General features: G+C 41.1%; 1 protein-coding gene across 1 annotated transcript in view; it reads left to right on the top strand.

Moving 5' to 3' along the window:
* Window positions 1–7,397, top strand: part of LOC132868410 (cohesin subunit SA-1) — a 57,525-nt gene extending 50,128 nt beyond the window's left edge. The window contains exons 25-31 of the mRNA XM_060901273.1: window positions 1,171–1,301; window positions 1,583–1,699; window positions 1,823–1,971; window positions 2,086–2,224; window positions 4,193–4,273; window positions 6,812–6,905; window positions 7,313–7,397. Coding sequence (XP_060757256.1) covers window positions 1,171–1,301; window positions 1,583–1,699; window positions 1,823–1,971; window positions 2,086–2,224; window positions 4,193–4,273; window positions 6,812–6,905; window positions 7,313–7,360 — 759 coding nt within the window. The 3' untranslated portion in view covers window positions 7,361–7,397. The remainder of the gene's footprint in view (window positions 1–1,170; window positions 1,302–1,582; window positions 1,700–1,822; window positions 1,972–2,085; window positions 2,225–4,192; window positions 4,274–6,811; window positions 6,906–7,312) is intronic.
* Window positions 7,398–12,792: the final 5,395 nt, after the last annotated feature.

The raw sequence follows: 12,792 nt of genomic DNA, 5'->3' as shown, positions 1-12,792 counted from the left end.
AATATTCCAGTGACCTTGACTCTAGCGCTACGTTCACACTGCAAGGCTTAATGCTCAATTCCGATTTTTTTGTGAAATCCGATTTTTTTGTGAGGTCGTTCACATTAACAAATATATGCGACTTGTATGTGATCCTCAGTATGAACGAAAAGCGACCTAAAAGTGTTCCGCATGCGCACTGCAGGATACGACGACGTCACACGCAGTGAGCATGGCCAGTGTTTACGGAAGTAAAACCGCCCGGTTGCGGTATGACTCATCCAATCTAGCTTGAATAGCTGCATCCCCCCAAATGGAAATCAGCTCCCTAACCTCTGCGTCCTTCCATTGAGAAGATTCAGAACCTTCACAGCCCGAAGCGTCCCTCGCACTGATGTCATGCGCAGGGGCGCAGATACGTTTTTTGAACTGGGGGGGACAAAGCTGCCAGCAAACCAACCCCGATATGCCTGTCAAACTTGTTGTTAGTAACCATAGCAACCAAGCTCGAGCTCGCAACCTGTGCAGTCTGCGCAGCTCAACCAACCGAATATCAGTCTTTGTTTTGTTTTATGTGAGTTGTTGCAACTATGTATACACTGCTGTGCACCTTAATAAACCGAATGGTAATTAGTCTTTTGATTTTTCCGTGAGGTTTGACTTATGCAAAGAAAGACAGCATAGACGTTTTTTCCTCCCTATAAGTGGGGGGGACCGAACGAGGTGAATTTAAATATGACTCGTCCCACCCTCTATCTGCGCCCGTGATTATGCGCCATGTTGTTGTAACTTTTTTGAGAGACCCGCCGCCTACTTCAGCGCAGAATAGTGACGTTTGTGGCTTGTTGATGACGTGTAAGTCGGATGAATGCGACCTGGCGGTTCAGACTGAAGTCGCATATGAAAAGAGCGGATAGGAATCGGAATTAGCACCACATATCCAAACGGCCTGGGTCGGATTTGAAAAAATCGGATCTGTGTCGTTCAAATTGTCAATAAAAGATCGGATACAGGTCACATATGGGCGAAAAGATCGGATTTGAGTCACTTCAGCCTGCAGTGTGAACGTAGCCTAGAAGTCACTCGTATTCATTCCGAATTAGAAGGATCATAAGGCTATTAGTTAACAGGCCTCGGTGATTAAAATTTGTCCTCTTCTTCCTTGAGCAACTTTTATTTGTATGTGTGTAGCTGTATTCCTCATTAGGTGACGAAGATCATGATGAAGAGATGAGGGACATTCGAGACGTGGCGAAGAAACTTGCTATGAGCTTTGGCATTAATCTGCAGCCCATCCGCAAACCACTGATTGCCTTGCATCAGTCAGTACACACACTTAATCTGCACATGCATATTTTGATTTTCATGTAGCTCACCACAAACAAACACAGAAATATTAATAAACAGTCTGTGCAAATGCGTACAAAAATCACATTTAAAATCAATAAACTAAATCCAGTATTAAGTTTTCTCATGTCGAATACAGTGCAATCAATATATTATGCAATATAAAGAAGAGTTTGCAAAGGAAAAATCCCTTAACAGTAGAAATATAAATCAAATGTTCCTTGATTGCTTTTAAAATCTTACTTTGTGTGTTTAGGGATGGTATCCGTTTTGCGCTGAGAGAATCTGATGAAAGTGATCATCCCAATCTAAGCTTTCTGGAGATCCTCAGTGAATTCAGCTACAAACTCATGAAGCAGGACAGGACACATCTGTGTGTCTCATGCATACACTCCCACTCAATATTTAAATTTGAAAAAATTATTATATTTCATTTAATTATTCTCTTGAATAAAATCTGCATCATCTCTCCCTGTCAATCTCTCTCTTGCTGCAGATTGGATTATCTGCACCGTTCGTGTGAGAGTGCGAGTGTAAGTAGTGTCTATGCGAGCATGTATGAGCGCTCGCTGCATTCGGGAGCCAGAGAGTCCACCGCTGTCTCTCCTCCACACACACCAGCCAAGAGACGCAGGACCATGGAGAGTCAGTATGCACACAGAAACGGAATGATGTGAGGTTTTTCATCTTGCTTGCACCTTATTTGTGTGTGTGTGTGTGTGTGTGTGTGTGTGTGTGTGTGTGTGTGTGTGTGTGTAGGGTCAGTCAGTAGCAGTTTGGACACTCCTGCTTTCACCTCCACAGTTATACAGAGTCGTGTTGCACACACACACCAGCCATCTCCGCCACCATCAGAATTCAGCTCAGATCAGCCATCAGAGGATGACTTTATCGAGGGGTAAAATTTGTCTGTCTGGGTAGCATCTTTCTGTCTATCTCTATTTGCCAGGCTGTCTATCTCTACCCTTCTGTTGATGGGTGATATGTGCTGTGTAGATCTTTGACCATGGGTGTTAGTACCTGGACGGAAATACGGATTTCCGTCAAAAATAAAATGCCAATATTCTGGGATTTTTTTTTTTAGCTTTCAAATTACCCACCAGTATATAAACGTTTTTTGGTTTGGCACTATAAGCTTTCCGTAGTAGTTTTTCATGATTAGTATGCCGTAAAGCTCCATCTCAGGTGTGTTTGCATGTTGTGCACTGTCGCTGAAATCCGAATATTACCAAGCTGTATCTTAGGCCATTCTTGGCAAACTATCAACATTGTAGCAAACAAACAACGATTGAAGTCTGACAGTTATAATGCCAAATTTTCTGGAAATCGGCGCATCTAAAGCAGAAATAAAGAAACTAGACAGGGCTATAAAAAATCGTTGGCGGGATGATTGGTTGAAGGAAACCGACAATTTTGGAAAACCTGTCCACACATGGTGTCGAAAGTTGACAGACAAGCCAGGAGTTGCGTTTTGCTTATTATGTCAGCAAGATATTAGGTATGGACAGAATGGAAAGAAGGTGCTGCTTAAACACGCCAATGAATATAAAACGCACCAAAAAGCCGTCCGCCAGCAAGCACTGACGCAAACTCATGGGTGTTAGCAGACAGAAGTCATTTTGACTGAAAAAAACTTACTGAAACCGGAGGCTGAGGGTGCGCAGCAGCCGAACGAGCCGGCAACGCCGGCAAGGCGGAAGCAGCGCCTTGGGCTTATAGCCCAAGGTGTGCGGGAGGGGGTCTGGGGGATCACCCCCAGAAAATTTTTGAAAATACAGTGCTCTGAGGTGCTTTCTGAGCCCATTTTGCAAGGTTATAAATGAAAAATAACATTTTTCATTCAATAACATAGCATATCAAATGCTGAAAATTTTTTTACATGTGTATACCACTAAATGTAGGTAAACTATTGTCACATACTAGATGATGTCTAGATCACCTTTTCCATTACTTCATTATGAAAAAAATTGTTTTCAGCATTTGATAAAACTGAAAATAGTGTTCTATGAATTTTGGAATAATTCTTTTACTGTATGTAGTAATGGAAAAGGTGATCTAGTATGTGGCAATGGTTTACCTACATTTAGTGGTATTCACACATGTAAAAAGAAAATTTCCAGCATTTGATAAACTAGTTAAACATTGCTGAACAGTCTTAAAATAGTGTTCTATGAATATTTGAAATATTTCTTCTGCAAATAGTAAAGAAGAAAGTTGATTTGCTACCATCACTATGTAGGCTGTTGTGTGGTACAATAGCTAGCTATTATCTAGTGTGATATTTACCTGTATTTGAATTTAAAATTGTGGTCCAACCATTAAAATTTTGTATATATAGACCATATTATGTCTTGAATACTCACTGTTATTTTTCATTTATAACCTTGCAAAATGGGCTCAGAAAGCACCTCAGAGCACTGTATTTTCAAAAATTTTCTGGGGGTGATCCCCCAGACCCCCCTTGCGGGAGGGGGATACCCCCTCCCGCACCCTCCCCGCGCTCCGTGCACCTTGGGCTATAAGCCCAAGGCGCTGCTTCGTGCCTTGCCAGCGTTGCCGGCTCGTTCGGCTGCTGCGCACCCTCAGCCTCCGGCTTCAGTAAATTTTTTTTTTTCCCCCAGTCAAAATGACTTCTGTCTGCTAACACCCATGTCTTTGACTGGAATATTATTTTTCTTCATTACAGCAGTTGAGCCCTGGGAAATTAGACACACTTGTTCTGAATTTTTTTTTTTTTTTTTACCAACATGGCTGAAATCACTTGCATTATTATTCTTATTTTTTATTTTTTTCATTGATTATGCTCTATGACATAGTTGGCCTGTAGAATAAACCTTGGTAGCTGTTGTTCTCACTCTGTGTGTAGGAGTATACAGAGGAAACTGATGCCTCGCCGGAAGGAGCAGGAGAGTTCTGAACACAGCAACGTACATTCTCAGCTTCAGATGTATGTGAACAATACTACGTTTGTAATAAAGTGTAGTAACATGATACACTCGCAGCATGATGTGTATATTTGTCGCAGCTGTCTGTTAGAAATCTATTTACCAGTTTGGATCCTGATTAGATTTTAACCAAATACGGCTGTGGTAGAAACCGAATCAACAGTCTGATCCTCCGTCTCTGGGCCAGTTCCAAAGGCCGTGTTCCCAGCCCTGCAAATGCCATGTTTATGCCCACTGTGTCTCATCCGCTATGAGGGATCCAGAATGACCATTCAGATGCAGTGCGTGAAGGGTGATGCACAGCATCAGGTTCAGTTGCTTTGCGTTCGTCTGTCCCTGTGATTTCATTAATCCTGTAAGAAGTGCTGGACAAGGCAAAGGCCCTCTCTACTGTTGATGTATGTTTGGCTTGCTATGTCGCTTTTGTTAACACAACACTGGCAAAACACACACACACACCCCTTTATCAAAGGGGGGTGGAGGGATTTAGCTGGCTGCTTTATTTCAACCTCTGGATGTTCAGCTGGCACTGGCTTCAGCAGTGTGTGTTACTGAGATCCATGCTTTGGCAGCAACTTCCCGCATGGCGTACGCAGGGCGATGCTCAGGTTTTACAGAAATCTAACCCTGTGTTTATCCTTAAAGTTATTCATATGTCACTGATGTCACCCGATTGAATTATTCAGGCTAAATTCTCCTGTCTTCACCTCTGAAGAGCAAAGGTGACTGATCAACTGTATGTTTCATGGGCTGCACCACACTTTGGTCTCAAAACAGTGCTGTTTGCACTCGATTTTGGAAATTATCGCTTTAACTCGGCTGCAGCCTCCTGTGGGCTTATGTCGTCATTTCCCAAGTCTTTGGCCTTGTTTCAGGAAATGTTAGCTGAAAATATTTGCACTGTGGCAAGTTCATCACTGCACACCTTTTTGTGAAGTTGATGTGACGACGCCCACATCGGTGCACTTTGTGTGAACTCGCAACACAATTTTTGATTGACTACATTTGGCATATGAGAATCTTGCCGAGCTATTTGGGAACTTGAGGATAAAGGTAATCGAGAATCTGGTTAAATGTCTGTCTGAACTTAAAGTGGTTTGAGTGATGATTGACTGGATTTTCTCGATTATTGCTTTTATATGTATCTTGAGTGCGTTTCCGCTTGTATCTTGACGTGGATAATTTTTCAGATGTAATCCTGATGCTCAAAATGCATAAAAAGTGGAAAGAGGGTCTTTGATCTCCTGATGTATTTAAAATCACACAATTCAAATTACATCTCGGTTGCATTTTCTGCAAAGTTATGTTAATGCATATGCAGATACCCTCACTATCTGGCCAAAAAAAGTTGCCATTTGGATCATTATTGCAGTGATTATTTGCCAGCTGAAACATGTTAATCTTTTAATCTTAAGCGATGCAGTGAAAAGCTTCTCCTTTCTTAAACCTGAATCAAGCAACGAAAACATCGAAGGAGATTCATGAAATTACTGGAATTGGGTTGAGAACTGTCCAACGCATCATTAAAACCTGGAAGGACCGTGCTGAACTGTCAGCTTCACGGAAAAAAAATGTGGTCAGAAAAATTCTTTACTGACTGTTTGGAGATCATTTCAACACTGAAATTGAATCATGAAAAAATCAACAGTAGAACTCATGGCTATGTTCAATCGTGACATTTAAGAGCACTTCCACACAGGCACAGCGTGATGAGAACTCAGGACTGGGACGAAACGGCTGTGTGGCCTTCAGAAAACCTCTTGTCAATGAGGCTAATCAAAAGAAAATGCTTTAATTTACGCGGGAGCATAAAGATTAGACTCGGAAGCAATGACAAAAGGTCATGTGGTTTGACAAGTCCGGATTGACGCGATTCCTGAGTGATGGGTGTGTCAGGGTAAGAAGGGAAGTGCATGAAGTGATGAACCTGTTATGCATAGCGGCCACTGTAGAAGCCTCTGGAGGCAGTGTTGGGATCTGTGGTTGCTTCAGTTGATCAGGTCGAGACTCAAACGGTACGTAGCGATTAAATGAATTCAGCTTGATTTGCCTGAGTGTCCTCAACAACCAGGTTATCACATGGATGGATTTTTTTTTCCCTTCCCTGATGGCCTGGGCATAAAATTTGGCCTCAGATTGTGAAAGAGTGGTTCAGGGCGCATGAGGAATCATTTTCACACGTGAATTAGCCACCAGAGTCCGGACCTTCACCCCATTGAAAGTCTTTGGAATGTGCTGGAGAAGACTTTACGCAGTGGTCCGATTTTCCAAGAGCTTAATGAAAAAATTAATGCAACTCTGGATGGAAAGAAGTGCTGTGACATTACATCATGATGTTGAAACCATACCATCGCTAATACACAACATAATTAAGGCTGAAAGCATCCAACGAAATATTTGAGTATGTGAGACACCCCGGCCAGGCACTGTATAGTCGTCATAGTCATGACTCGGGGGGAATGTAATTTGTTTATCTCATGTCTGCCTGTCAGTTAAATATTTGATAATTGTTGATTTGTGTAAATTGTTTGTTCATGCAGGCTTGCTCTGATTGAGGAGGACTTTGAGGAGGAGGATGAACCTGACATTGAGGACTATGATGAAGACTCAGATGGGGTTGGTGCTGTATCTTTGGTGAGAAGAAAATGAATCTATATGTGTCTGTTCTATATTGTTTTGTTTGTTTGTTTATTTGTTCAGGTGAGCACTACATGGATTTGTACTGCATAGTAACACAAGTGTTAATTCCCTGATACTTCCCTCCCTATCAAGCAATGTCTGAAGTATCCTGCGAAGAAAACAAACAAAATTACGAATGATTTTCTTTCTCTTTTTTCCCTCCCCATATCTTATTCTCTTTTATATTTGTATATGTAAATACTTAATTTATCTAGAAGTTTTCTCTATTTTCTATTCTCTGTTTATCCTTTAATGATGCTGCTGGAATTTTAATTTCTCTGAGGGAACCCTCCCAAAGGGATCACTAAAGTTCTATCTAATCTAATTTAATCTAATTCTCTCTCTCTCTCTCTCTCTCTCAGCCATCAACACGCCACTCCACCAGTTTCTTAGAAGACCTGTTTGAGTAAGAAATCCACAAACACCTGTGGTCTCGATGTTAATTCTGTACGAGTGTTAATGTTTATGAAAGTTGTTCAAAATGGATGTTTACAGATATTCATTGTACACTATAATAGTACTGTCATTTGGTTAATCGATTAAAACTGATAATTAAAGACCGGTGTCTATTCTGGTGTGAATAACAGGCCTCAAGAGGAACGGTACGTTGGCTCTGTCAAGCCAACAAATTTCACATTCTCCCTCGATTAGTCTGGATTTCCTCTGGGTTCAGGTCCAGGCTAAACTTGCTGAAAAGATGACCGTAGTAATAAAATCCTGATCAGGTCTTCCACAGTGACTACGTTTACATGCACATCCAAATCGAGCTGCTGTTGGTAATCGAGCAAAGGGTCCCAGCAGGGGTGCCAGAGAAATCCAATCCTACATGCACAAGTGAAATCGGGCTATTGTGCAAGGTGCATTGTGCACCCGAGCCACACGTGGCGCTACACGCCCCATCGTGTTGGTACACTTCCGGTTGTCGTCATGAAGAAGAGCTATAGTGTTGCCAGATACTGCTGACGTTTTCCAGTCCAAAACCTGTTCAAATCCGCTAAAATGCACTTAAAACCCCCAATCTGGCAACAGTAGCAGTTCCGTGTTCAAGCTGTTAGGCTTGCTCTAACAGACTATGGCTACAAACTGTCCGGCGCCGACCACTGTTTTGTAAGACAACTTATTTTGCACAATAATATTTTTCTAAAGTCCATTTTTTGCTTACAAAATTTTTTTTTGCTTACAATTTAACTTGTGTCTTAATAAACACACAAAAAGTTCAATTGTTTTTGTTTTTATTGACATTCTTCAGATGTTGGATATATATATAATATACACACACACACACACACACACACAATTCACAGCTATGCAACAGCTGTACAGATGTATTTGGTGATACAGTAAGTGAGCTAAATTTTAACAGTGCAAACAATGCCACAAAAAGAAAAGATTCATGCCGTTGTCATGATTCGTTGTCATGCCGACCGAGACTGTTGTGTTTCCCGCTTGTGGTCTCGTCACTCGTCACTTCTGGAAGTAGCTCGACAACTAGCTCAATAGGGTATACATGCACAAAGTAGCTCGGCAGAAATCGCATAAACTAGGTCGTGTAGCTCGATTCCGAGAAATCAAGTTCGGTTCAATTTCAGCCGAATTAAGGTGTATACATGGCATTTTGAACTTCGATTTCAGTCGAGCAACAGCAGAAATTCGATTCTCTCTATGTGCATGTGAGTGTCTCCTTCACTGCTGGGATTTGAACATGGTACATTTCACAACACATTTCTTGCTGATATTAAAAGGGTAACGTCATCGCTTTTACTTTTCATCGCTTTTAGTCTTCAGTCTGTGTGGAAATGATGAACTCTCTTCCTTAAGGTTTCGTGAACAGATTCTCACTGTTTTCAGTTCAAGTGCAATTCAGCTCCCAAGCAGCAGAGGTTTACAATCTGCCCCTTTAATCATAGCTCCAGCTGATGAAATGAAGCTCGTATAAATCCAGTGCCCTCCAAGATTATCACCCCTTGTAGAGATTAGTAAAAAGAGAGTTAGGGGGAAAATATCCACCTTTGGCTGAAGTTGCTTCATCTCACACTGGGGGGGAAAAAAAGAGAAAAATCCAACCTTTTAATGAAAATTTATTCAGAGAAAAACAAATTTCTCAAGAAATAATTTTCAACAAAAACACACCTCTATTTTTGGCACCCCTGCATTTATACTCTGTCCAACCTCCCTTTACCAGTAAAACAGCATTCAGTCTTGTGTATCATTTTGAGGTAGGACTCCCCCCCCGTGTGAAATGAAGCTCCTTCACCAAAAGATGTTATTCTTATTCTAACCACTTCTACTCATCTTTACAAGTATGGAGAGCACACTGTGGTATGTGTAATATATAAAATGACCCATCATTGCAAAACCAGTCACGTTTGTGAATTTTTCAAAGCTAGATTTTCATGAATGAACACTTTTATTTAAAAAACAAAACAAAAAAAAGGCTTTCCAATGATTCATCCATCAGGAAAATTGACCCATAGTCATACTTTGTGTTAAAAAAAAGTCAGAAATGGAGAAATCTACTTGCAAACTTCTGAGCAAAGCACACTTCAAAAAAATATATAAAAGTGAAATTTGGGGAACATATTTATGGCTTCACAGATGCGCACACAAAATGGTTTCACTTTACCTTTTAAAGGAATGTGTAAACATATTTACAAAATGTAGGGTTTTTTGTTTTTACAGGATTTTTTTCACCCTTGTACCCTTCACGTACCACCGTCTCCTCAGCTTGCAGTGCAAAAGTTCCAAAATTCTAAAGTTCCTTGAAAATGTCTCAAGTTGATGTATTCTCTCTCACTCACTCACTCACTCACTCACTCACACACACACACACACACACACACACACACACACACACACACAAATGCTTTGACCTTTTTGTCACGGCCATGTCCTTGATTGTGGCCCCATGCATGTTCTCACCCACCTCCATTACTTCATCTCTGTCCTTCTTGTCCTTTATCTCCCTGCACCTGTAGTTCTTTATCCTCTGGCACATCTGGTTTAGGGCACATTATGTCCTTGTAGGTCTCTGGAACAAGGGTTGGGATATGTTGGGGGGGGGGACACTCTTGCCGAGCAAGTGAAAGTCCAGGTGAGGGAAACGTGACTAGACGACCACCTGGATTGTTTCTTTGGGTACGAAAATGTGATTGCATGGTGTTCCATCAGACCCGATCTGACACATATATCTGGAAAAAAGACAAGTTCACGGAACTGTCGGAAACCACTACAGCAAAAGATATTTGGCCTACTTGATAAAATTTACTCTTGTTTGTCATGTGGAGGCACTCAGCATGACAACTCATGTTTGTCAAGTTAAAAATAAAAAGAAAGGCCAATGTTAATTACATCTCAGTTCTTTGTCAAAGTCTTGGAGTTGAATGTGACTGAAACTTCGGATCTGGGTTTATGTTTGGAACTTTGCTCTGCATGATCTCTATAAGAAGGCTTCTGATTGGTTGCACTGCTCTTTCGCATGCACAACACAGCCAATCAGAAGCCTTCTTCTAGATCATGCATTGCATCAAGGGATTTGTATCCCATCATGCAAATTTGGTTGACACAAAGATGTTTGTTTATGCCATGTTTATTATCTACTACTTGAAAGTAAGTCAAGAACGAATACTGAATCTAACGAGTGCGAAATCTTCACTTTATTTTGATACCAGATTGTGAAAGGTTTTCCTCACAAATCACCGTCATCACTGCTACACAGTCTAAAGGACATTTTTCTCTTTTTTTTTTTTTAACTAATGTCCAACATTATTTGAATATCCCATTTCAATAAAAGCATGTTTTAAAGTTTTTCAGGCAGGAATTTCAACTTTTTTTTTTACACTTTCAGAACATTAAAGTGTAGACATGACACTCTGATATTCTGCCAAAATCCTACTATTTCTACCCAGAGAGAGACGTAGAGTGGTATGCAAAAGTTTAGGCACCCCTGGTCAAAGTTACTGTGAACAGTTAAGCAAGTTGAAGATGAAATGAACTCCAAAAGGCATAAAGTTAAACACACTTCAACATTTTAAGCAACATCGATGTATTATTTTGGTTGTGTACAATTTTAGAGTGAAAAAAGGAAAGGAGTAACTTGCAAAAGTATGGGAACCCTAGGAGATTTGAGCACTCTGATCACTTTGATCAAGGTCTCAGACCTTGGTTTGTTAGGGTTATGGCTTGTTCACACTCATTGTTAGGAAAGGCCAGGTAATGCAAATTTCCAAGCTTTATAAATACCCAGGCTCCTCTAACCTAGTCCCAAAAATCAGCAGCCATGGGTTCTTCTAAGCAGCTTCCTGCCACTCTGAAAATGGTTGAGGCCCACAAAGCAGGAGGCGGCTACAAGAAGATAGCAAAACGTTTTCAGGTTGCCATTTCCTCAGTTCGAAATGTAATTAAGAAATGGCAGTGAACAAGAACAGTGGAGGTCAAGACAAGGTCTAGAAGACCAAGAAAAATTTCAGAGACTGCTACTCGTAGGATTGCTAGAAAGGCAAATCAGAACCCCTGCTTGACTGCAAAAGACCTTCAGGAAGATTAACAGACTTTGGAGTTGTGATACATTGTTCGACTGTTCAACGACACCTGCACAAACATGGCTGTCGTGGAAGAGTCATCAGGAAAAAAAACTCTCCTGCGTCCTCATCACAAAATTCAGCGTCAGAAGTTTGCAAAAGAACATCTAAACAAGCCTGATGCATTTTGGAAACAAGTCCTGTGGACCGATGAGGTTAAAATGGAACTCTTTGGCAGCAACAAGCAAAGGTGTGTTTGGAGAAAAAAGGGTACAGAATTTCATGAAAAGAACATCTCTCCAACCGTTAAGTGTGGGGGTGGATCGATCATGCTTTGGGGTCGTGTTGCAGCCAATGGCACGGGGAACATTTCGGGGGTAGAGGGAAGAATGGATTCAATGAAATTCCAGCAAATCCTGCAAGCAAACAAAACACCATTTGTAAAAAAAAGCTGAAATTGAAAAGAGGATAGCTTCTACAAATGGATAATGATCCTCAACACACCTCAAAATCCACAAGAGGCACAAGCTGAAGGTTTTGCCCTGGCCTTCACAGTCCCCTGATCTGAACATCTTTGAAAATATGTGGATAGACTACAAAAGAGCAGTGCGTGCAAGACGGCCCAGGAATCTGAACTGGCAGACTTTTGTAAGGAAGAATGGATGAAAGTTCCTCAAACAAGAACTGAAAGACTCTTGGCTGGCTACAAAAAGCGTTTACAAGCTGTTATGCTTGCCAAAGTGAGGGCTATTAGGTACGAATCATGCAGGGTGCCCAAACTTTTGCTTCGGGCCCTTCTCCTTTATCATTTTGAAAATGTAAAAGATGAAAATAAAAAAATTGTTTTTGTTTAAAATATAAAGGGAATGAGCCATCTTTAACTTTCTGCCATTTTGGAGATCATTTCATCTTCAACTTGCTTAACTGTTCACAGTAACAGCAATTTTGACCAGGCAGGGGTGCCCAAACTTTTGCATCCCACTGTAGGAAAGTGTAATAACATAGAATTTGTACACATAACTCATAAACTGATTCTTAGGAGAAAAAAAAACTAAGTTTAAATATTCAAAGTTGTTGCTGAGAGAGTTTACAAGCTACTTGAATAGTGTCTGTTTTGTTTTGTTTTTTCTCAACAGGCGCGCTGATCACTCAGCATGAGCGCCGCCATTTTATTGTTGGCTTTAAAGCTCCAGACTCGCGCGCTCTGACTCTTTTGTCCCGGCAGCCATTTTGGCGCGCTTCTGTCACGCAATGCAATTGGACGCCGCCGTCACGTGACGCATTGCGTTCCCTTCGTTTTTCGCGCCATGAAGAAGTCCCTCCTT

This window comes from Neoarius graeffei, chromosome 20 (assembly GCF_027579695.1).
Source record: "Neoarius graeffei isolate fNeoGra1 chromosome 20, fNeoGra1.pri, whole genome shotgun sequence".
Classification (NCBI taxonomy): domain Eukaryota; kingdom Metazoa; phylum Chordata; class Actinopteri; order Siluriformes; family Ariidae; genus Neoarius; species Neoarius graeffei.
The sequence above is the reverse complement of the archived record's forward strand: the minus strand, read 5'-3'. Positions and strand labels throughout refer to the sequence as shown.